Source organism: Haliotis asinina, chromosome 4 (assembly GCF_037392515.1).
Source record: "Haliotis asinina isolate JCU_RB_2024 chromosome 4, JCU_Hal_asi_v2, whole genome shotgun sequence".
In the NCBI taxonomy this organism is placed as follows: Eukaryota; Metazoa; Mollusca; class Gastropoda; order Lepetellida; family Haliotidae; genus Haliotis; species Haliotis asinina.
In genome coordinates, this window is record NC_090283.1 from 76,945,394 (window position 1) to 76,967,319 (window position 21,926).

The window sequence follows — 21,926 nt, forward strand, 5'->3', positions numbered from 1 at the left end:
GACCATATTTCGCGGTTCTCATAAAATCCCCTAGCGGCAAAAAATGGCAGCAGATATATCTCCCTTTTTTTCTGTCCATTCAGAACACGTGTTACATCCACTTAGATTCAACTTGACTAATGCAAGCAATGTGGAGAAAAAGCAATGTGGAGAAACAAATATGACATGACTGAGTTCTGTCTAGAAGAAACATCTGAGTATCGCGCTGGGGAAGAGGTTCTAGTTTTCACGATGCATCCGGAAATTACCGAGATCTTGCGAACGATCACTTTTGAAACAAGGTCGCTGATTGCACTACTAAATCTGATTGCCTCCAACCCCGAGTCTTGAATACTCGGACCACGAAAGGGTCGTATTAGAACAGAGGTTAGGTAGGAAGATGTGACAAGTAACCACTGTGGGAAGAGAATGTCTTACCCCGGGTGTCTGTTCACATCCCAGCTTCCGCCTCACGACTGCTGGAAGACACTGGCAGAAAATACTCCAAACTGGGACGACGTACTTCGGGTCTGGCTTCTCTTCCTTTGTAGCTGAAAGTGGACAAACAATCACAAAGTTATGGAGTGAGTGAGTGAGTTTGGTTTTACGTCGCTTTTAGCAATATTCCAGCGATATCACGGCGGGGGACACCAGAAAATGGGCCTCACACATGGTACCCACGTGGGGAATCGAACCCGGGTCTTCGGCGTGACGAGCGAACGCTTTAACCACTAGGCTACCCCACCGCCCCAAAAGTTATGGAAGACAAATAGCCTGGTTTACAGTTCCTGACCCGCATTATTTCACCTTCTCCAACCCTTTCTTCTGCGCTACAGCCCTAATGTGACAGAATACGTTTTTCCCTAATCTCTCCTCTCATTGGGCCTCCTAAAAGGAATTACTAAACGATTATACTTTGATGAATGCGGAAGTTAAAACAAATATTTCACTCTAAAGTAACACATATGCAGGGCCGTACTTTGCTTTATCACGCCACTGGCCGCCATACGGTCGTCATTGGTGGGGTCAGTGATGAAGCATTGCGCAGCAGATCCCGATAACCAGACTGACCTTGACTAGATATCTGACCCCAAGTGGCTCATTGCCTGTTCAGGAGACACAACTCCATCAAATGAAGTGTTTTTTTTTAAGTTCTGAGCTCACCTAGCACAGACACTACTCTCTCCCTCTCTCTCCAGGGGGCCACCAAGGTGCTGTCTTACCTGTGAAGAAGCTGACTGGCAGAGCGACGACGACGACGACTAAGATGGCGATGGTGTAAAACCACATGTACGACAACATGTACATCTTCTCAACTCCAACTCTGAAACAAAACAAACGTCTACGTCCTTTGAACATTTGACACTTTGGAACATTATGTACAGTCTAACACCAGTGTTTAAAACTCCCCAAAATTCAAGTCAGACAGTCGGACTGGTAACTTGAAAATATTACCTGTCCGGGTACAAACTTGCCTGTCCGGTTTTCAACAATACAATAACCCCGAAAAAACACAACGGCACTCTTCAAAGCTTTTTTTCACCTGGGTAAGAAGTCAGGTCTTCTGTGATGATTTTGATTCCATCTGAACCTGGCTGTTGATACTATGAAAAGTATACTCTTAGCCAGTTAGGGGTAAAAATATCTGCCAGATCACCGGACTTTTGAACTTAGACCATCCGAGATGAAAATAGGTCGGGTAGGCGGGAATTTTAAACACTGCTAACACAATTTTGTCGGAGTAGGTGCCCGACAGATATACTACCACCTTGCTTCAATAAACCGAAAACTTGTCGGACTAGCATGAAGAATTAATAACATGGAGTGGTAGTGAAATAATGGTCAGCTAATCAGAGTACATGTGTGCTGGTTGTACACATCTGGTACCGGAAGTGATTTCAAGACAACCGTTAACTCGACTCGCGAGATAAGAGGTCAGATTATAATGACGTTTTACTTCGAGAAAACCATATATACGACACATCAGAGTACACATTGATAATGGTGTTATTCGGAAGACGGGTAATCAACTCCTGAGAGTGATGTCATCTGTTTTGTACAGTGTATCCTTGCAGCCAGCATCAATGTGTGAGCAAGGCCCGTATACTATCTAGACATGTCTTCAAAAGAACATACTGGAGATGTCCTGGATGGTCGTGACTGACAGCAGCCACATGATCCAACCAAACCAGCCAGGTCCTCCAACAAGTATGGCGGTGTAACCCACGTTATGTCACCAGAACATTGGATTGATACTTTTGTGACACGAAGTGAGTGCTTTGTGTAGCAATATTCCAGTATTTTCACAAAAAAATGGGTTTCACATATTGTGCATTGCATTGTTCATTCCCTCATTCAGGCTACTCTACCTCCATTCAGGCTACCCTACTCCCATTCGGGCTACAATACCTCCATTTGAGCTACCCTACCTCCTTTTGGGCTACCCTACCTCCATTCAGGCTACCCTACCTCATCCAGGCCACCTACCCCCATTCAGGCTACCCTACCTCCATTCAGGCTACCCATCTCCCATTCACGCTACCAAGCCTCCATTGAGGCTACCCTACCTCCCTTCAGGCTACCCCACCTCCATTCAGACTACCCTACCTCCACTGAGGGTACCCTACCTCCTTTTGGGCTACCATACCTCCATCCAGGCCACATACCCCCATTCAGGCTACCCTATCTCCGTCCACGCTACCCTACTCCCATTCACGCTACCACACCTCCATTGAGGCTACCCTACCTCCATTCAGGCTACCCCACCTCCACTGAGGGTACCCTTCATCCATCCAGGTTACCCTACCACCATTCAGGCGACCCTACCTCCACTGAGGGTACCCTTCATCCATCCAGGTTACCCTACCACCATTCAGGCGACCGTACCTCCACTGACGGTACCCTTCATCCATCCAGGTTACCCTACCACCATTCAGGCGACCCTACCTCTACTGACGGTACCCTTCATCCATCCAGGTTACCCTACCACCATTCAGGCGACCCTACCTCCACTGAGAGTACCCTTCATCCATCCAGGTTACCCTACCACCATTCAGGCGACCCCACCTCTACTGAGGGTACCCTTCATCCATCCAGGTTACCCTACCACCATTCAGGCGACCCCACCTCCACTGAGGGTACCCTTCATCCATCCAGGTTACCCTACCACCATTCAGGCGACCCCACCTCCACTGAGGGTACCCTTCATCCATCCAGGTTACCCTACCACCATTCAGGCGACCCCCACCTCCACTGAGGGTACCCTTCATCCATCCAGGTTACCCTACCACCATTCAGGCGACCCCACCTCCACTGAGGGTACCCTTCATCCATCCAGGTTACCCTACCACCATTCAGGCGACCCCACCTCCACTGAGGGTACCCTTCATCCATCCAGGCTACCCTACCACCATTCAGGCGACCCTGCCTCCACTGACGGTACCCTTCATCCATCCAGGTTACCCTACCACCATTCAGGCGACCCTACCTCCACTGACGGTACCCTTCATCCATCCAGGTTACCCTACCACCATTCAGGCGACCCTACCTCCACTGACGGTACCCTTCATCCATCCAGGTTACCCTACCACCATTCAGGCGACCCCACCTCCACTGACGGTACCTTTCATCCATCCAGGTTACCCTACCACCATTCAGGCGACCCCACCTCCACTGAGGGTACCCTTCATCCATCCAGGTTACCCTACCACCATTCAGGCGACCCCACCTCCACTGAGGGTACCCTTCATCCATCCAGGTTACCCTACCACCATTCAGGCGACCCCACCTCCACTGACGGTACCCTTCATCCATCCAGGTTACCCTACCACCATTCAGGCGACCCCACCTCCACTGACGGTACCCTTCATCCATCCAGGTTACCCTACCACCATTCAGGCGACCCCACCTCCACTGACGGTACCCTTCATCCATCCAGGTTACCCTACCACCATTCAGGCGACCCCACCTCCACTGAGGGTACCCTTCATCCATCCAGGTTACCCTACCACCATTCAGGCGACCCTACCTCCACTGAGGGTACCCTTCATCCATCCAGGTTACCCTACCACCATTCAGGCTACGATCATTTGCTGAATGAGAGTTTCAGAATTTTAAATGCTGATTTAGCTGGGAGCTTGATCACTTCAATACATTTGACTTCATATGGCAGACTTTATGCTATTGTAAAGTTTGTTTTTAACGACCAGCTTACACTAAACATCATTCTCTACCCACAGTGGTTACTTGTCACATCTTCCTACGTAACCTCTCTTCTAATGCGACCCTTTCGTGGTGCGAGTATTCAAGACTCGTGATTGGAGACAATCAGATTTAGTAGTGCAATCAGCGACCTTGTTTCAAAAGTGATCGTTCGCAAGATCTCGGTAATTTCCGGATGCATCGTGAAAACTAGAACCTCTTCCCCAGCGCGATACTCAAATGTTTCTTCTAGACAGAACTCAGTCATGTCATATTTGTTTCTCCACATTGCTTGCATTAGTCAAATTGAATCTAAGTGGATGTAACACGTGTTCTGATTGGACAGAAAAAAAGGGAGATAAATCTGCTGCCAATTTTTGCCGCTAGGGGATTTTATGAGAACCGCGAAATATGGTCGTATTAGAACAGGGGTCCGTAGGAAGATATGACAAGTAACCTCTGTGGGAAGAGAATGACTAAACATCTACTACTGTACTATTTCAATGACGACGAAGTGAGTAAATAAAATGTTGACTCACGGTTCAGGTGACACCACGTCGATTGACGCCGTCGTAACGTTGTGCTGTAGGGTGTACATGTTGGAGGTGGTGTTGTAGACAAGGGAGGAGTTGAGGTAGGCAGGGCAGCTCTCAGTGGAGGCGGGGGGTAACTTAGGCGCTGCTCGTCGCGACGGGGAGAAATTGGCCCCTATGCTGATCCATGACACCAGCAAAAAACTGACCACAGCGCCAGAGATGGCTCCCTGGAACAAAGTAAAACAGCGCGATAACGAGTGAGAGAGTTTTAGTGACTAAATGAGCGAGCGAGTTAAGTTGTTCAACATTTGTAGGCAATACTCCAACATCGGGACATCAGAAATGATTCAGATAAATGTTAAATTCTCACAGGATATCTATATAGGGCATATCCATGTGACGCTAGTATTCCCCCCCCCCCCTTCAGCATTGGATGTCAATCTCAACGCTACATCGTATTATCAATCTCAACTCCCTGGGAAGTATACACCGAGTTATTCGGGTTGTCTCATCCGTACGAGATACCCATTCACAGCTGAGATGACAGGGACGCATATTCACAGCACGTTGCTGTACCCGCAAAAAATTGAAATAAAACCCCAGGTGTTTGCGTGTATTCATAGGTCGTTATCCAGTTGCGTATATCGATGTTCGTGCTGCTGACGTTGATTAACAGATTGTCTGGTCCAGATTAGTTACAGAGCGGTGCCATATAGCTGGGATATTGAGGAGAGCGGTGTTCTACAACCATGCAACAACCATCAGGCGCGGCAATCCAAAGTAGGTCTTTCCAATTTTATAGGATTTTGGAACATAGTAACATTCAAGTTAGTCAATAAATATCCAGCGATCGCCACTTACCTTTTTGTTGACGATGGAGGTGAGGGAACCAACGATGAAGACTCCGGCCAAGGGACCGCTGGACGCTGACAAGAGGCTCGTGCCGATCTAATATTTACCGGAGATGCTCGATATAAATTTGGGATCAGATCTTTTTAAATATTATATGAAGACATATCTATCAAAGCAGGAAAACATTAAAGCCAATGTGAGTAGCCAAAAAGGCGTTAAAAACCTACTCTGGGTCCTTAAACAACCGAGAGTAAAGAGCGGAGTTGAGATCACGTGACTTGACGTCATGCTTGAGCTTGGACTTGTTGACGAGCCCTGTTTCTGCATCGGCTGATAACAAGCTGTCGCCAAGACAATGACAGCGATGTGAACGTTGATTTGCACTCAGTGACCTTACACACATTCGTCCACATGAACATGTCCGTGTAGCTGGTCAATATAGCCTTGATAGTCGCCAGGAGATCGAAGTTTATCTATCGAATGAAAGACTGGGGAACACGTGACATTTTCAAGTAGAAAGGATATTGAACTAATAAAAAGAAAATTTGAGACGGTTTCATGACGTTGTGTCTCGTTTGGAGAAGATACCTCTGCGTTTCATCACTTTCTGGAATAGTTATCAGGTTGTATGCACCATGTGGTAAAACATTGTTATCAATGGTTATTAGAGGAACGCAGTTGATAATCGATACACAATGCAGTTTACATAGTGGTCAGATGTGACATATATTGTGTTGGGTGTTGCACTTTCTCAGTGAAGTACAGATTCCAGTACTTTTGGTGGGTTCAGTCGGGATTCGAACTCACACCGTCAGAGTCTGGCATCTAATGGCTCACACCAAGTCAAACGCCTAATCCGCTCAGCCAGACGGACAACTGGTAGTGCAGACAGGTGACTTGGTGTAACCCCGTGTACACCTCTACGATGTATGCTTACGTTCGGCACTGCCTAAAAAGGTTCTCCGACTTATATTTTGTGGATATTGCCCTGGCTGGGCGGCATAGGCGTCTGACTAGGTGTGCTGGCGATTTCTACGATTGTGGGTTCGAACCCCGGATGAGACTGAACCCAACAAAAGACCTGCTATCCGTAGTTTACTGAGAAAGTGTAATGCTTAATATAACATGTTAGACACTAGTCACTAGCTGGTGCAGGTCTTCACATACTTAACGACATCAATGAATATATAATGGTAAAACTTGACAACTCGGCTTCAATCGACAACGCAGCTTCTAAGTGTCATACGGAGGGGTTGTTTTCATGCATCTTACTTGTGTTAGAGGTCCACCAACACGGGCCACCAGCAAGGAAACGCAACACGCTAATACCCCGTATCCGACCACTGAAATTAACAAACGTGTGCATCAGTCCGGAATGATGAGGTCGCAGTGTTATAAGTATGTTAACTGTGTTATTCGTTACACTCCACCACTGAGACTAGCAAACAAAAGCAGAAAGTCGCGCCAGGTAACCTTTGAACGACCGCTGACCGTCCAATCAAAGGAGAGACGGTCACAGACACAGATCTCTCCACAAACAAAAATCCGCATATTACACAGTTAATTGACCTTCCACAAAATGACATCCTGCAGTATTGCCAAACCGTTGTCATGGTTGTAAAGTGTGCATCACCCGGAAGCGATCGTATGCTAAACAGCATTCGGAATCGTTCGGGTACGGACCTTTTCGAGATAAAAAGTTCAGAAGGTATGTGCGAATGTCCACTTTGGTAAGCTTTGGTCTGATCTCTGGTCAATCTCAAATGTCACCTGACGCGACCTCCCATAAGGTTTTGTTAGACTCAGTAGTGGAGTGTAACGAAAAGTACTGAGGCTAAGTTTATTTAGACTGGATAAGGTCGTAACGGACACAGTGTGTTTTCAGGAAGGTACTCATGTCACAGAGGAAGATCCACATTTCTATGAAACATTTTCAACAACAGGTTACAAAATCTCCATCGGAATTTAGGACAATTCATGTACACCCTAAGACTTAATGCTTGTCAGTAGTCATCGTGAACTGTCATCGTGAACTGGTAAAATGATTGTTTTGAGAACGGACATACTTGTAGGTAGAGAAATGACGAGTGCGGCGCCTGACAACATTCTCTCTGTCCCTCACTAAACATAGTGACGCCATTATAGTTACCTGAAAACTTCGCAACGAGTATGGATTTATGTTGCGGTAACTCTGGATAGATGAGCTGAACGAAGTCTTTCCACGTTAGAGCGGACAGGCTGGATAGTCCAGATGAAATGGTGCTGAAAATATAATGTGTTTCCAGATCAGCACAGACAACTCTGCACATTCCGGTCAATATATGAAATGAACCACCTCGAAACTCTGCTACCGATATTTCTTGTGGCTTCAACAACGCCAAATTCTTGCTAATTATAAATACAAATTACTCTCACTACATCTAAACGAACAGTCGTGTATTCTTCACCCTATTTCTATGCAAATATCGTAGTTTATTGTGCATGTTCTTACAAGTTTATACGGTAAACAAGCACACATTTTGTTTCAGGTTTAAGACAATTGTCTGTTCATAAGTCCGCGCTTTGTTTTATAAATGAAATGCCTCTCATCATCATCATCATCATCATCATCATCATCATCATCATCAACGGTTCAACACTTCCAGTAAGGCTACGCCATGTATCACTTAAATGTTTTTTGTCTCCTGATGTAGGTTGTCTTAACCTTTGAACTTGGATGCTGCAGATTGTGGGATACAGTTTTGCTCCCCATACTGCTGTGCATATTGCTTATAATGACGTATGTTTACTGTTTGTTTTATAGCATATTGTCTTTAACTCTAGGTTATATATCCACAGATTTACTTGATCGAGGTAAGTGTCTCTGTGTTTCTTGTGAAGTGGGTTATTTTATTCGGCTTTCATTTAGTTACCTAGACGCATTTTCTGGCCAAGCGCCTGTGTGTCTGAGTGGTGGCTGACTTAGTCTCACTTTCATCATATACTCAAACAACAAGTGATATTCAGTGTCTATTAATTCTTTAAGAAAGTATACATTACTAAGTGCAGTTGTACTCACCCAAGGGATCATAGTTTAAAGGTTTTTTACCATTCCATTGAGTGATTTGTAACCAGGCGCTTATCATCGTGACAAACGTCTTTAGCACTAGCTTCAGAATAGTCTAGCAGTGTGTTTCGGTAGAGCGGTCGGTTCAGCTGCTTATGCTTATGTAGCGACCGTTTTTCAGCTTCACTGTTTACCTTAGTTACAACCCGAAATGTGTTTTGAGATGTTGTTATAGGCAAATTTGCTCCGTGTGATTGTGTGTTCATATTAAGAATTGCATTGATGTATCTTTACTACAAAGTTGATAAATTAAGAAATATCATTCTATTTTACTAATGAAGTATGTAGACAATTTTAGGGATGGGCAACTTTTTGGTTTTGCATAGGCGACGTTTCGTTATAGAGTCAATGTCTCATCAAACGAGTCAGCATTTTATTAATGCACATTTGTATTCATACAAACATACATTCAATTATAAAAGCAATGATAACCAATAATTCTTTATAGAGACTACTTATAAAAATGTAAATTCGTTTACACATCACCATTCAGATTGTCAATGACTATCAAAGTAAATTTACGCTTGGGTAAAGTCTATTGATGTATTTTTAATAAAACGCTTATAAAAATGTAAATTTGTTTACACATCAACATTCGTTCTTTCACTTTTTCAATGACTATCAAAGTAAATTTACGCTTTACTTTACGGGTAAAGTGTATGCAATAATTGTACGCACATGTGTACAGAAATTGCATTGTTGCGCGCATGAATGGCTCCGAAGTTATTTAAACCAAGACGTTTTACCATATAGCGTTTAAGACTAGTCGTTTGGCGTAGTGACAAATGCCTACAGTGACAAATGCCTACAGTGACAAATGCCTACATTGTAGAATATACAAAGTAATGCACCAGAGATTCCGAGCAGCAGTATCTTCTCCCCATCACATAAATGGAACATTCCGACAGACAAAGTACACACATGCCTACACAGTGAAAAGAATGCTGGGGTTTTTCATACATTTGGGAAATGAAACAATAATTGAATTCAGATCTTTACATCTGACAGGGTCATATATCTTTACATTATCTCTTATCCATAAAGTCTGAATTTGTTTTACTCCATCTTCACTAGTCGACCAACAGCACTGATTAAGTTCAAGGGAGCCTTCCCACCAGCTCGTAGCTGATCCTTTAGTCTATCAAGCCGCTGGTGGTTTAACTTCATGTGTCACACGTCAGGCGCCGGTTATTCAGCCTGTACCTGTGGCCGTCTACTAGAACTTGCTGCCCACCTTTCTGCGACGTGTAGTGCCCCACCTTGTTTGGATTCGCAATGATTTCAACCAAACTACGCAGAAGTCCTATTTTATTTCAACATGTTTCCTTCTCAAACTTACTCATTACAAACTCCATTGCATGCTAAACGGAAGTAATTAAATTGCTTTTTACATAAATAGTTCCTGTTGAGAGACAGACAAATTGTATTGAAAACAAGCAAAAAGGAGTCATAAGGAACTGCTTGTGCTTGTGCTTGGGTCCCTGTTGAGACACATGTACATGTAGTATGTTTGGGAAAACCTTCATTATGTAATTACTAACCTGATACACCAACATCAAAATAAACCTTAAAAAAATGTCCAAAACCACATCTACATATACGCAATCAGGAAAGAAGGGGTGGCGAAGCTTTACTGACTGCAAGGTTCACGTGTACACGATCGAAGGTCAGAAGGTGATTGATAATGTTTCATCAATTGGTTATATGCAAAATGAAAAATAGGCAATTTTATCCGTAAGGATGTATGAGTCTTTAGTTCATTGCGCCTAAGAGGCAGCATGGCTGTATGTTCCTCAGGGAGTTTAAAAAGTATCGGAAAGTACGACATTGTCCTATGACCGGGGATAGTAATGTACGTAGCCCCGAGCGCAGGCAAAATGCTTGGGTATGAGAGCCTTATATGCGCATTGTTACTATTACGATTATACAAATAACAAAAATCTAATTATCGACCTACCTTCGCAAGTCAAAAACTGTGTACTCTTGAAAATCGCATTTAACCACAAGATTACACACGCTGTGAAAAGGTGAAAGATTCGTGGGAACACTTAAGACCTGAGGTTCAAAATACAACTACGATGTCCGAGTTCAATCCATTCGCCATTAAACAAATATTTTTTATTTGTTTAGCTTTGGAGTCACTGTATAGCAGGGTGTATACTGTCTTCTCTGCCGCAGTTTGATTACAGTTACAGCTGTTAGATGGATGCAAGGAAACAATGCTCACCTGAGAGAAGCACTGAAGAGCGCTGCCAGAAACAGACCAGGTATTCCTGGAAAACCCCGGAATATGTCCATCACCATGAATGGGATAACCTGCGGGAGATGCCATTCATATATCATGGGGAATATAGCCATCAACATCACTGGCACAGCCTAAGGAATACAGCCATCACAATCAACAGTATTACCAAAGGAATATATCCATCAACATCACTGGTACCGTGGGTAGAATACAGCTCTCACAAGCAAGAGTATTACGATAAGCTTTACCAACTAAGACACAAGTGGGTGATTTTAGTTGTACGCAACTTTCAGCAATATTCCAGCATTATCACGACAGGGGACACCAGAAATGGGCTTCACACATTATACCCATGTGGGATTCGAACCGGGATCCCCAGCGTGACAAGCTAACGCTTTAACCACTAGACTGTCCTACATTTCCTTTTGAGAACGACACAACTACTGACGTCACGTTGGCATGTCGTTATGACAAGTGACCCTTATGATGTGACACTGCCTTGGTCAATATGATCCCGCCTAAGATCACTGGTCACCTTCCATGATAAATGTTTGAAATGCGTTCTGACCGCTTTCAGCAGAGTCGGGTGATTTACAACTTACTCTATCCGTGGAGATACGGTTTGGAATTCGACTTCAGCATCCCAGACTTCCAGTAAGGGGCGGCTAACGGGATCGGGTGGTCTCGTTAGCTGACCTGGTTGACACATGGTGTCATACGACAGGTGTCCGTACGTATACGTTGACGTTTATTATTTTCGCCCCCGAGATCAGATGCTTGATGGGCATTAACGACATACAGTATGGATTTACAACGTTTTAAATATTTATCAGATGATACGCAAGGAGTAGCTCAGAAACGTCGTGCTGAAAATATTAAAGAATATGTAAATCCAAATCATATGGATTTACACCGTCTATAATATTTACCCGATGAAGGGACAAGAAGTAGCTCAGAAACGTCGTGTTGTAAATATTATATTAAAGAAGTTGTAAATCCATGTCATACACTGTTAGGCCTCCAGACATGTGCTTTAATTTCTGTCCTTGTTTCTGATATGATCCTTTAAAAAGCACCGAACTCGTACACACAACCAAGAGATTATCTGAATCCTGAATCGGGACTTGTTGCTTTTAACCTATAAATCCTAACAAAACACGTCTTCATGTATGTCCATGTTTAGATCCACCTGTATCAATGTCAAATGTAACAACTGACATACACACAGCACATGTGCCCACCTGATTTGGGTTTGAAATCTGCTTGGAAACCAGAGGATCGCACTGATGGTAGTCATAGTAACTGTATGCGACCACACCCTCCATGACTGCCATGATGTAAGTGATGAGGAAGCCAGGGCCCACAAGATACATGACGCTGGAAGCAGATTACACAATCACCGTGACAACCGGAAATATGATGACAGGGGATTTTTTATCCAAATAAATGTTTCAGAATAAATGAAAAGAACTGTTCTCTGACGATGCTATTTGGCTGGTGAGATTTACATATTTTCTGCTACAACATAGTACATGTATACTGACCTAATTATTCAGATATATAGGTACTTCTGCAAATTTGACCAACACCTACTCGACAAAATGACCCAAACCAAGTGGTAAAATATAACGATTATGCATGTAAACGATTTTGCCTGTTCGACAATGAAAATCCCCAAATAACAAACAACTGTCTAGTTCCACTCACGACTTTGCTGCCTTAAGGGAGTTCGTTGAGGAAATCCTCTGAACACTGGACTGGTTGAAGATCAGAGAGATGCCGTGTAAAAACTCGCCTATAAACAAATTCCAAAAGGTGTGTCTAACTGATGGGTCCAGGTCAAATCTGTGGCGAAAAAAAGGAAAACAATAACTAAAGGATAAAACGACATTGAAATAATACTGAAATAATTATATATGTTCGATCACAAACAAACGTGAGTGCCACAAAAAAGGTACATGTGCACAAAGGTAAGGTTGAGCAAGTGAGTAACAAGTTTACGTAAACTCGGCAGTATTTCAGCCATATCATGACGAGCGAAAGTAAACAATAAGCATAATTATAATATTATTTGTTGTGGCGAGTGGAGATTTGCGTAGTGCTCAGGTCACAAATCAGTTAAAGTTAAGCACCGTCGAGTTCGGACAGTCCTTGGATGGGTGGACGTGTTTGGCAGTTTGATTCCTGAAAGTTTCTAGGACATCGGTCCTGCCCAACAACGAAGCACATGTGACACATGTGGTCTCACCTTAGGGAAGTGTGTTTGTTCAAAATTGCCTCTATTCACCCAGCAGAAAATGGGTACCCGGTGAGATAAAGTCATGTGACTATAACCCTCTAGCGCCTAACAGGAAGCTTGCGCTATCCGGGGTAATAATAATGATGTTCAGTATGCTATGCGCTTAAAGCATGTCCCTTAGAGATGTGGATGAGGCGCAATATAAGTACTCGTATTATTATGTTTTACAGATTAGGATAGAATGCAGCAGTGAGGGTTCGCGTGATCCTTGCACAGTCAGGCTGGTAAAGCTCATCATCAGCTCAGGGCCCTCGCCCCCTCTACACGCAGCCCAAACAAGGAATGGAACTTCTCCCAGGACACACTGCCTAGTCGAACCCACCAAAGGACTTTTCGGAGAAGATGAAGGCTCCCCAACACTGCAGCCTTCTGCATTACCCAGACTGTCAGAAGGGTTGTGCTCCTGGTGGAGAACCCAGGCACTCTCCTGATCTCCGCCAAGAGTTCAGGAGGTACCAAACCAAGGGCACCGAGAACACTGGATAGCCTGACGACAGTGTACTTGGGATGCAAGCGAGAAAGTTCAAAGGCGACGTCCGCATATTTATCATACTTTTTCTGAATCTTGCAAATCACATTGCTGTCAAAAGGGATAGAAAATTCAATGATATAAATAATTTCATTGGCTTTATCAAAAAGGACAAGATCGGCTTTGTTGGCATGAATTCGTCTCAGACTGTAAATTGGCCTATTCCAGAGAAGTTTAAAAGCATCACTTTCCAGGACGCCCTGGACCTCGGGGTCAAAGCCACAGGTATGGCGAAGACGATAATAAAAGCAGCGAGCCATGCCATCATGTCTTTAAAGATATGCTGTTTGTGCCAAGGAAGGGCATCCACTGACAAGGTGTTGGACAGTTTCTGTGAATTCATTGCAAAGATGACATTTCATATTGATATATTTTCTTTCAGGATCACATTCTGGCGATTGAGAGTAGGTAGTGACTGGTCCTGAGCAGCAAAGAGGAAGCCCTCAGTTTCATATTTGAGACCAGCCGATTGATCCAAGCGAAGGAGTCGGTTGGATTACTGTTCTGCTCCACACTCTGCATGTACACACGATGCAATGGCTTCTCGGACAGCTTCTCCACAAAGGACCGACACTGTGCAGACTTGGTAAAGGACTTCACCTGGTTTACTCCCATCGCTGCACCGTTGCTGATCATCATCAACAAAATTAACACAATCTTATGTTCCGAAAATGAGTGTTTGAGTGAGTTAATTTTTAACGTCACATCGGCAGTATTGCAGACATATCGTGACGAGAACGATTAGCTATAAAAATACAAATGAATTAATATCACATACACTGTAAAAACCTGTCAACGAAGGACAGTAAAACTAACCAGAATATCACAGAGTAGAATGTAAAACTAGCGATTAGACCTAAAACAATGTATCGATAAAGGACAATACAGTATAAAAATGAGCTATAGTTTGCCAACAACGTAAGGTATATCACCATACTAAAGACCATGGGGACTTACAGTACATTTGCTTCCTGCATGGACCCTAGCTGGATTTACATCATCCCCTCAACTGTTAGCTGTTAGCATGTTAGACAAATCTAGCCATACAGTAAAAGAACACTTATTCTACGATTAAAAACCTGGAAATCTTAAAGGTCACATGCAACCAAAAAATCAAACATAATTAAAACACAATTATCACTTATTCATGACATCTAATATACATTGCTGCTTGTTAAAAAACAAATAAACAAAATTATAAGCGTACAATCACGATTCAAAAGTGCAATATTTTGTACTTGGGCTTACTTCCCTCGAAGCGAAACGCTCGTGAGACCGAACCCAGTCATAGCGGGTGCCTGTGCACTCAAGGGTAACGACGGCTTCCGATTGGCTGGTTCATTTGCTGATACGCTGAGGGCTCATTGTGTGTACAGAAAGATGGTCTGTTTGATGGGCATTTTATAAGTATGGCTAGTCACAAGAAAGTAAGATTCTTTATGGATAACAACTTATTTTATTGCACTTGATGCATCGTTTCAGTATGGATTCATATACCGTTGTCCAACAAAAGCATTTACACTACTGCTAGACACATATTAGATGATCCTGCGCACTAAACGCATTTGTGACAAGAGAGGCGGTACAACGAATTGGGCGAGTACACTTGGCTGCTACAGGCTGCTTGACGATTATGCAACTTTTTAGACTGAATTGGCACTTTTCATGAATCTGCAAAGTTGTGTTTTACGTTGCATGTGACCTTTAAAATGTTTTGGGACTTAAGTACCCTCTCAGGAGGACAATCCGAAAATAACTACAAAATAATACAAATACAATATTACTTTTCTATAAATATTATTTACTTTCAAAGTTCCTCCTCAACTGAATAATTACGAGTAAACAAGATTATTGGGTATCAAAACAGGGACTTTACTTTTTACGTTTTGTGACACCGGAAACTAAGAATTTGCTGACACAAAACTGAAATGTATTTTGGCTGAATATACGCTACTCACTTAAATAAGTTGTTTCTTCCACCAATGTTGGCCCGCCTCCACACTTCACTTGGTCCTCCCACTTGGACGGTGCCCTGACATGGGAACGTGGTGAAATATAGAGACATCGTAGACGGTGTGTAATGACATGCGACATAAGCCAGTAAATAGGTGAGTTGGGCAAATCAACTCACTGCCAGGAATATAACATCAATGAATGTTAAAGGGATAATTTACACAAATGAGATGACAAGTTTCATCAATAAATAGCTGAGAATATGAAATCAATATATGATATACGTAGTTATATACCTTGGAATATGACATACATCAAGAACGTCTGAGAATGTGATATGTAAATCCACAAAGAAATGTCCAGACCTTGATGAGAATAGCAACGACTCCGGTGAACATGATCACTGCTTGGAAGACATCTGTCCAGATGACCGCCTTCAGCCCTCCCTGGGTCAAACAAAATCACATTGATAGCAACAGCCAACAGATCGATGACATATCACGTGTACATTTTAGCAATCGGAAAGAACTGAACGAAGTGTCACTGAATACCCGCCAACGTTCTAAAAACGCTGAAACTGAAAACAAGTCAGTATATCCTCCGACGATGATGTCCCGGTGTGAATGTGACACAGTAACAGGAACAAGTTTAAGTAACGGAAATGCCTCAGAAAGAAAAGAGGGAAACTGATCAATGTCTGAAGGTAATTTCTGATGATTGTAATTACAACGGTGAAAACACACGGAAATGTTGATTTGGTATGAAACGATACTTTGTGCGTACAACTTAGGATTTGACTGACTTGGTTGATACTTACTCTGGAGGCATATATGATAACGGCTGATACTTACCGTGGAGGTATATATGATAACAATTGATACTGTGGTGGTATATATGATAACAGCTGATACTTACTGTGGAGGTGTATATAACAGCTGATACTTACTACGGCGGTATATATGATAACAGTTGATATCTACCTTACTGTGGAAGTATCAGTTGATACTTACTGTGGTGGTATATATGATAACAGCTGATACTTACTGTGGAGGTGTATATAACAGCTGATACTTACTACGGCGGTATATATGATAACAGTTGATATTTACCTTACTGTGGAAGTATCAGTTGATACTTACTGTGGAGGTATATATGATAACAGTTAAAACTTACTATGGAGGTGTATATGACGGCAGCAGCAGCAACCATGAAGATAGAGCTCCACTGTGAAAAGCCGGTGACTACAACAGCGGACATAGAAAGTTCTCCAATGACATGACATACGAAATCAATGTGTGAGAGCATGTTACCACACCGGCAAATACTCCAGATGCATTAGGACAGCAACTAAACTAACCAGGCTGCCGTGTTTTACTGCTACTTTCACTCAGTGAATACCATGTCCGCATACCGGGATCACTCACACAAATCGCTGGCTGAAATAACGAATACGTATCCTAGGCTCAGCATGACGATTAGCCTTGCTACAGAGCCTGGTCGACAATAGTCGCCACGGCAGTCACCATTGGTCATTCGGTTCTGTTGCTGTGACTGTCAGTTCTACCTGCCATATCAGTCGGTTCTGGTAGCCACGTTAGTCGGCTCTGGTCGCCACGCAAGCCGGCTCTGGGCGCTGTGTGAGTGGAGTGTGGTCACCATGTCATTCTGCTCGACCTTGAAATGCACCATTGCGATCTCTGATCGGAATTGCAGGGGAGTTGATGACAACAAGGGACATGCAATATCAGTAACCGCGAGCATAGAAAGTAACTAATTCCGAAAATAAAATGGATTAAATCTATCGGTAATCTCTTCTGGATATCCTAAATAGATATTGTAGTTTGCTGAGAGAAGAAAATTAATCACAATAACCATCACCAGATATAAACAACAACCACTTTATTTCAATTTATGAAACCTAATCTAGATCGGATGCCACGTTCCCCAGTTGCCTCGATACTGTCTGTCTGAGCGACGTCTCTGCATTTCCTAAATATGTCAGTTGTCTCCCCTGTCTGTTGTCAGTCATGTCCTGATGAAAGGACACAGCCGAGGTTTCTTGTACTGCCCTAATCTGCGCCATGCCACTGACCCTCTTTATTCTTCAAACCCTCATTGGGTTTAAGTAACCGGATACAAATGAGTGCACTGGGCGACATTTATAATCCATTCTCAAACTTACGAAGGAACAAAATTCAGTGTTTCCTTGGTAAAGACCCTTTCGCAAACCAGATGAGGACAACAGGCTTTTGAAACACAGACATTCAGAAATACATCTGACTTTCTCTCATCATGACGGTATTCAGTAAAGTCTATCTCCATGCTTGTATGATCAACCCCCTGCCATTAATTTCGTTTAGTGACGTCACCAGCTCAGTTACTCTTATCACCAATTTTGTAAAGAACTTGAAATGAACAACTAGGCCCTTATTCTCGAAACCTTCGCAGCCCTAAGAATTCTTAACTTTGATTGTGTTAAGAATGGACTTAATAAGTTCGTAGATCTACGAACGTGTCGAGAATGGCTAGCCTGATCTAGTGTCTCTTCTGAACACGAGAGAGATCTGGTGACATCGTTGTGTAGTTTGAATCTTGAAAGTAGCGAGGCGCTACATCCGGTACTTAGCTGGTTCCCGGCTCCTTTTCCGCCCGGCAGCTTGCTATATGCGAGGCGGGACCTGGCTTACTTCAGATACCATATTTCCGGTGACAAGAGTACAATCTGGAACTAATTGTGGCTCCAAATTGCGCGACCGCCAAATATGACTTCACTAGACCGGACCAAGTGTACAAGCATGTTTGACTGTCACAACAGCTGTAATCGTAACTGTTGTCTAATTAATGGTTAGATTGGAAAATTGTATTTCTGCAAGGTACGAAACCTCACCGGAAATATGGGAAGTACCGGAAGATCTCGCGAAGTATCGTGACCTACTTACGAGCCCTGTATCACAGACGTATAATTCCGACAATCAGATAAACAAAAAGTAACCAGGCAAATAAACATAACTGGGTTATTAAGGTAACGTGACAAATAAAACGTATTTACCTGTTAAACTTAATAAATATGAAAACGTACAACTGAAATCGTTTATTACATTTCTAAACTGAGTGATGAAATAAGAAATCCTAAGATATCTTTACTGACTTAACGTTTTTGAATACATCCATCAATTCTACACTCAGAGGGCTTCGTGAGTGTATCTCCAATCGTTTTCCGCTTCATCGGGTGTTTGTTTTTAAAATTCTTTTCATTCCAGCTAGTCTAAAAACGAAGTTAAGGGCACAGGGTACTATCATAATAGCATGGGGACAGTTGAACTTGGTACTCAGTAGCAAGTTGCCAAAGTTGCCACTTATACTTGCCTGCCTCAAGAGCAATAGCTGGGCCGAACAGCACAACACCCATATACCACACCTAGAACAAGAGATTCCATTTATATCATCCGTTTGGGAAGAAGTTGTCATCTTTACGAATGACGTCGTACACAGTGTGTTGAAAACGTGCTCAACTTTAGATTTGAAATAAGGCTTGAGGTATCTACAGTTAGACCCTCGTTCCCACGCCCATGTCTTCATTGTTCGTATTTCGGTAAATCTACACAAACACAAGTCCAGTTCTCAAGATCCCGCCCTTGATTAACCGCGCGATTAAATTTAACAGACCAGTCAGGAGTTAATGGGAAATGGGAGTTCCAAATTATAGTCAATGTTGGAGCTTCAATGTCAGCAGTATGGATGCCAGTTCCATAAATGTCAATAGAGTCTGCGAGAAATTCAGCATTCAAAAACTTTCTGGCAATAGAATAAACAGTGTGTTATAGGGGAATGGATGTCCCAAGTCCATAAAAGCCGCTGGTGGGAAGATTTCACGTGTCAGTTTCATTTTCCTTAACTCGACGTGCGATTGCTGAAAATCAAGGGCGGATAATTCGAGGTTGGTGTGATTATGAAAGATTCCCTTAATCTTCGACTGTTTACACTGTAACACACAACGTTTTATACATTGGATTTTATGGGAAGAGTCTAAATTTCGTCCCTGGTACAGTCAACAGTCAACAAGAATGTTCGGGGAAGTTTCTAGTTCACCATTGTTGTAAGAAACAACACTCTTGAACGTGACCAGTCTTGACCTCATGAGGACGGACCGATATCTCTTAAACGTTGTGACGTGTTAACATAGATAGTCCACTATCTGAATGAATGTCCACTACATGAATATTGTTGTTAAATATTGAACTGCGTGACATGAAGTCGTGACGTTCCTTTCTCTGAAAATGTATGGTCTAAATGTTCTCAACTGAATTTCTTCAAGAGACGTATACTCTTCGTAGCAGAGAAAATGTATGGTCTAAATGTTCTCAGATGAATCTCTTCAAGAGACGTATACCCTTTGTAGCAGAGAAAATGCATACGCATATTAGATTCGGCACAGAAAAAAAGACTCGTTAACGTTCAACTTGACTATCATTCTCCGCGTAAATAATCATATATTGTTTACTTAAATCTCACACAAGGGATTTAGGTTCAGCTTTTTCCATGACTTGATAATTCGGTTAACTTGATTTTCTTTGACGACTTTTGTTCTTGTCTTCTGACACAACCTGATCTAATAGTATATACGAAAGAAACCAAAGAATGCGACGGGACATACATTTTCTGTGTCTGTGAAATCAAAGTTTTTCCATCGTGTATAAATGAACGTCATTCAGGGTGTCGATATCTCAGACATAATGATCACAACTTTTTAAAATCTAATGTCAGCTCAGTAATAAAATCGTATTATATTGCCTATATACAGATGATGTATACCATACACCAGTGTACTGTCATAGCCAGAACACTAATTGTGACCACCGATGTGATGAAAGAAACGTTTGTAAAAATAATTAATGTTTACAGGGAGATACATATATACATTTATATACAATATGTACATTTGAATCTAATTATCTGGCGCAGTCACCTGGTTCAGAAACAATGGGGAACAACATTTATCCAGTATTGTTAAGTCCATTCTGATCGTTAAGGCACCACGGGAATCTGGGTCAACAGATATGTTTCTAGGTATAATATCAGTTTTAGATGTCGGATACCTACCATATGTTTCTCGTTCTTTTCATACGAACAAGTGAGTTGCCAGTCAAGATGGAGCAGAGTACCGTTACCTTGTCATGCTAAAGATATCGCCGGAATCGTAATTCTTCTTTATTTAGAGATTTGTTATCGTTATGAAAAACGGTTAATTGGACTTCACGTTGTTTATACCAGCAGACAGTTGTGTACCTAGCATGGCAATACAGAGAAGACACCGACCATTTGATAGTGGAACATCTTTGGGCCAGGAGAGATTGATTGATTGATTGATTGATTGAATAAATAATTGAATAAATAAATAAATAAATAAATAAATAAATAAATAAATAAATAAATAAATAAATAAATAAATAAATAAATAAATAAATACGCCCTTCTCCTCCCAGGAAGGTCAAATCTTCGATCGGCAAAGCATGAACTATTGATCAAATCTTCGATCGGCAAAGTATGAACTATTGATCACTTATTGATGATTTGATTGGCAGCAATAACTTCATACTTACATAACTGATAATGCCAAGAACAGACCCCACAGTCCGGACCAGTCGTGATTTGAATCTCAGTTCCAGATACTGCAATTGAGACAAGTGAGTAACAGTATCCTAGTGATATCACGGTTTCCAGCTTAATGTGGGAGGGGAACCCGGAGTAACGTAGGTCTCAATCTACCAGTTTACTACACGGTTACAGGTGTCTGGTGTGGGTAAGGGACACAACTCTATTCAATCAGCTGGAGCGGATTAGACGAGGTGACCAGCTCACAAAACGTAGTTCATGAACTGACATGAAACGGGGATGAATGAGTGCGAGTGAGTGAGTGGGTGAGTGGGTGAGTGGGTGAGTGGGTGAGTGAGTGAGTGAGTGAGTGAGTGAGTGAGTGAGTGAGTGAGTGAGTGGGTGAGTGAGTGAGTGAGTGAGTGAGAGAGAGAGATAGGATTTGTAGTCAAATCGGCAGCATTTCAGCAGCAACCCGAAGTTAGCAACGGGTTCGTGCTTCGTTATTCATTTTTCGAATAACGAACAACGTGCTAGTAGTGTGTTCTACAAATGCTCTACATAGAATATCTATAGCAGTGCTGTCATGCACACATGAAAGATTGCGGAATCCATTCGCAGGTGTACCAAACGTG

At 42.6% G+C, this 21,926-nt stretch overlaps 1 protein-coding gene across 4 annotated transcripts in view; it reads right to left on the reverse strand.

Annotated features, from left to right (window-relative positions):
• LOC137281907 (sodium-coupled monocarboxylate transporter 1-like) overlaps nucleotides 1-21,926 on the reverse strand; it is a 64,292-nt gene that overhangs the window by 3,453 nt on the left and 38,913 nt on the right. For all 4 annotated transcript variants that reach the window (XM_067813624.1, XM_067813623.1, XM_067813621.1 and 1 more), the window contains exons 3-16: nucleotides 21,300-21,368; nucleotides 19,066-19,117; nucleotides 16,873-16,940; nucleotides 16,065-16,145; nucleotides 15,705-15,778; nucleotides 12,626-12,763; nucleotides 12,160-12,295; nucleotides 10,901-10,989; nucleotides 7,717-7,829; nucleotides 6,840-6,910; nucleotides 5,577-5,663; nucleotides 4,719-4,942; nucleotides 1,203-1,303; nucleotides 418-530 (exon numbers count right to left, since the gene is read on the reverse strand). In XM_067813624.1, the coding sequence (XP_067669725.1) occupies nucleotides 418-530; nucleotides 1,203-1,303; nucleotides 4,719-4,942; nucleotides 5,577-5,663; nucleotides 6,840-6,910; nucleotides 7,717-7,829; nucleotides 10,901-10,989; nucleotides 12,160-12,295; nucleotides 12,626-12,763; nucleotides 15,705-15,778; nucleotides 16,065-16,145; nucleotides 16,873-16,940; nucleotides 19,066-19,117; nucleotides 21,300-21,368 (1,416 nt within the window). The remainder of the gene's footprint in view (nucleotides 1-417; nucleotides 531-1,202; nucleotides 1,304-4,718; nucleotides 4,943-5,576; nucleotides 5,664-6,839; nucleotides 6,911-7,716; nucleotides 7,830-10,900; nucleotides 10,990-12,159; nucleotides 12,296-12,625; nucleotides 12,764-15,704; nucleotides 15,779-16,064; nucleotides 16,146-16,872; nucleotides 16,941-19,065; nucleotides 19,118-21,299; nucleotides 21,369-21,926) is intronic.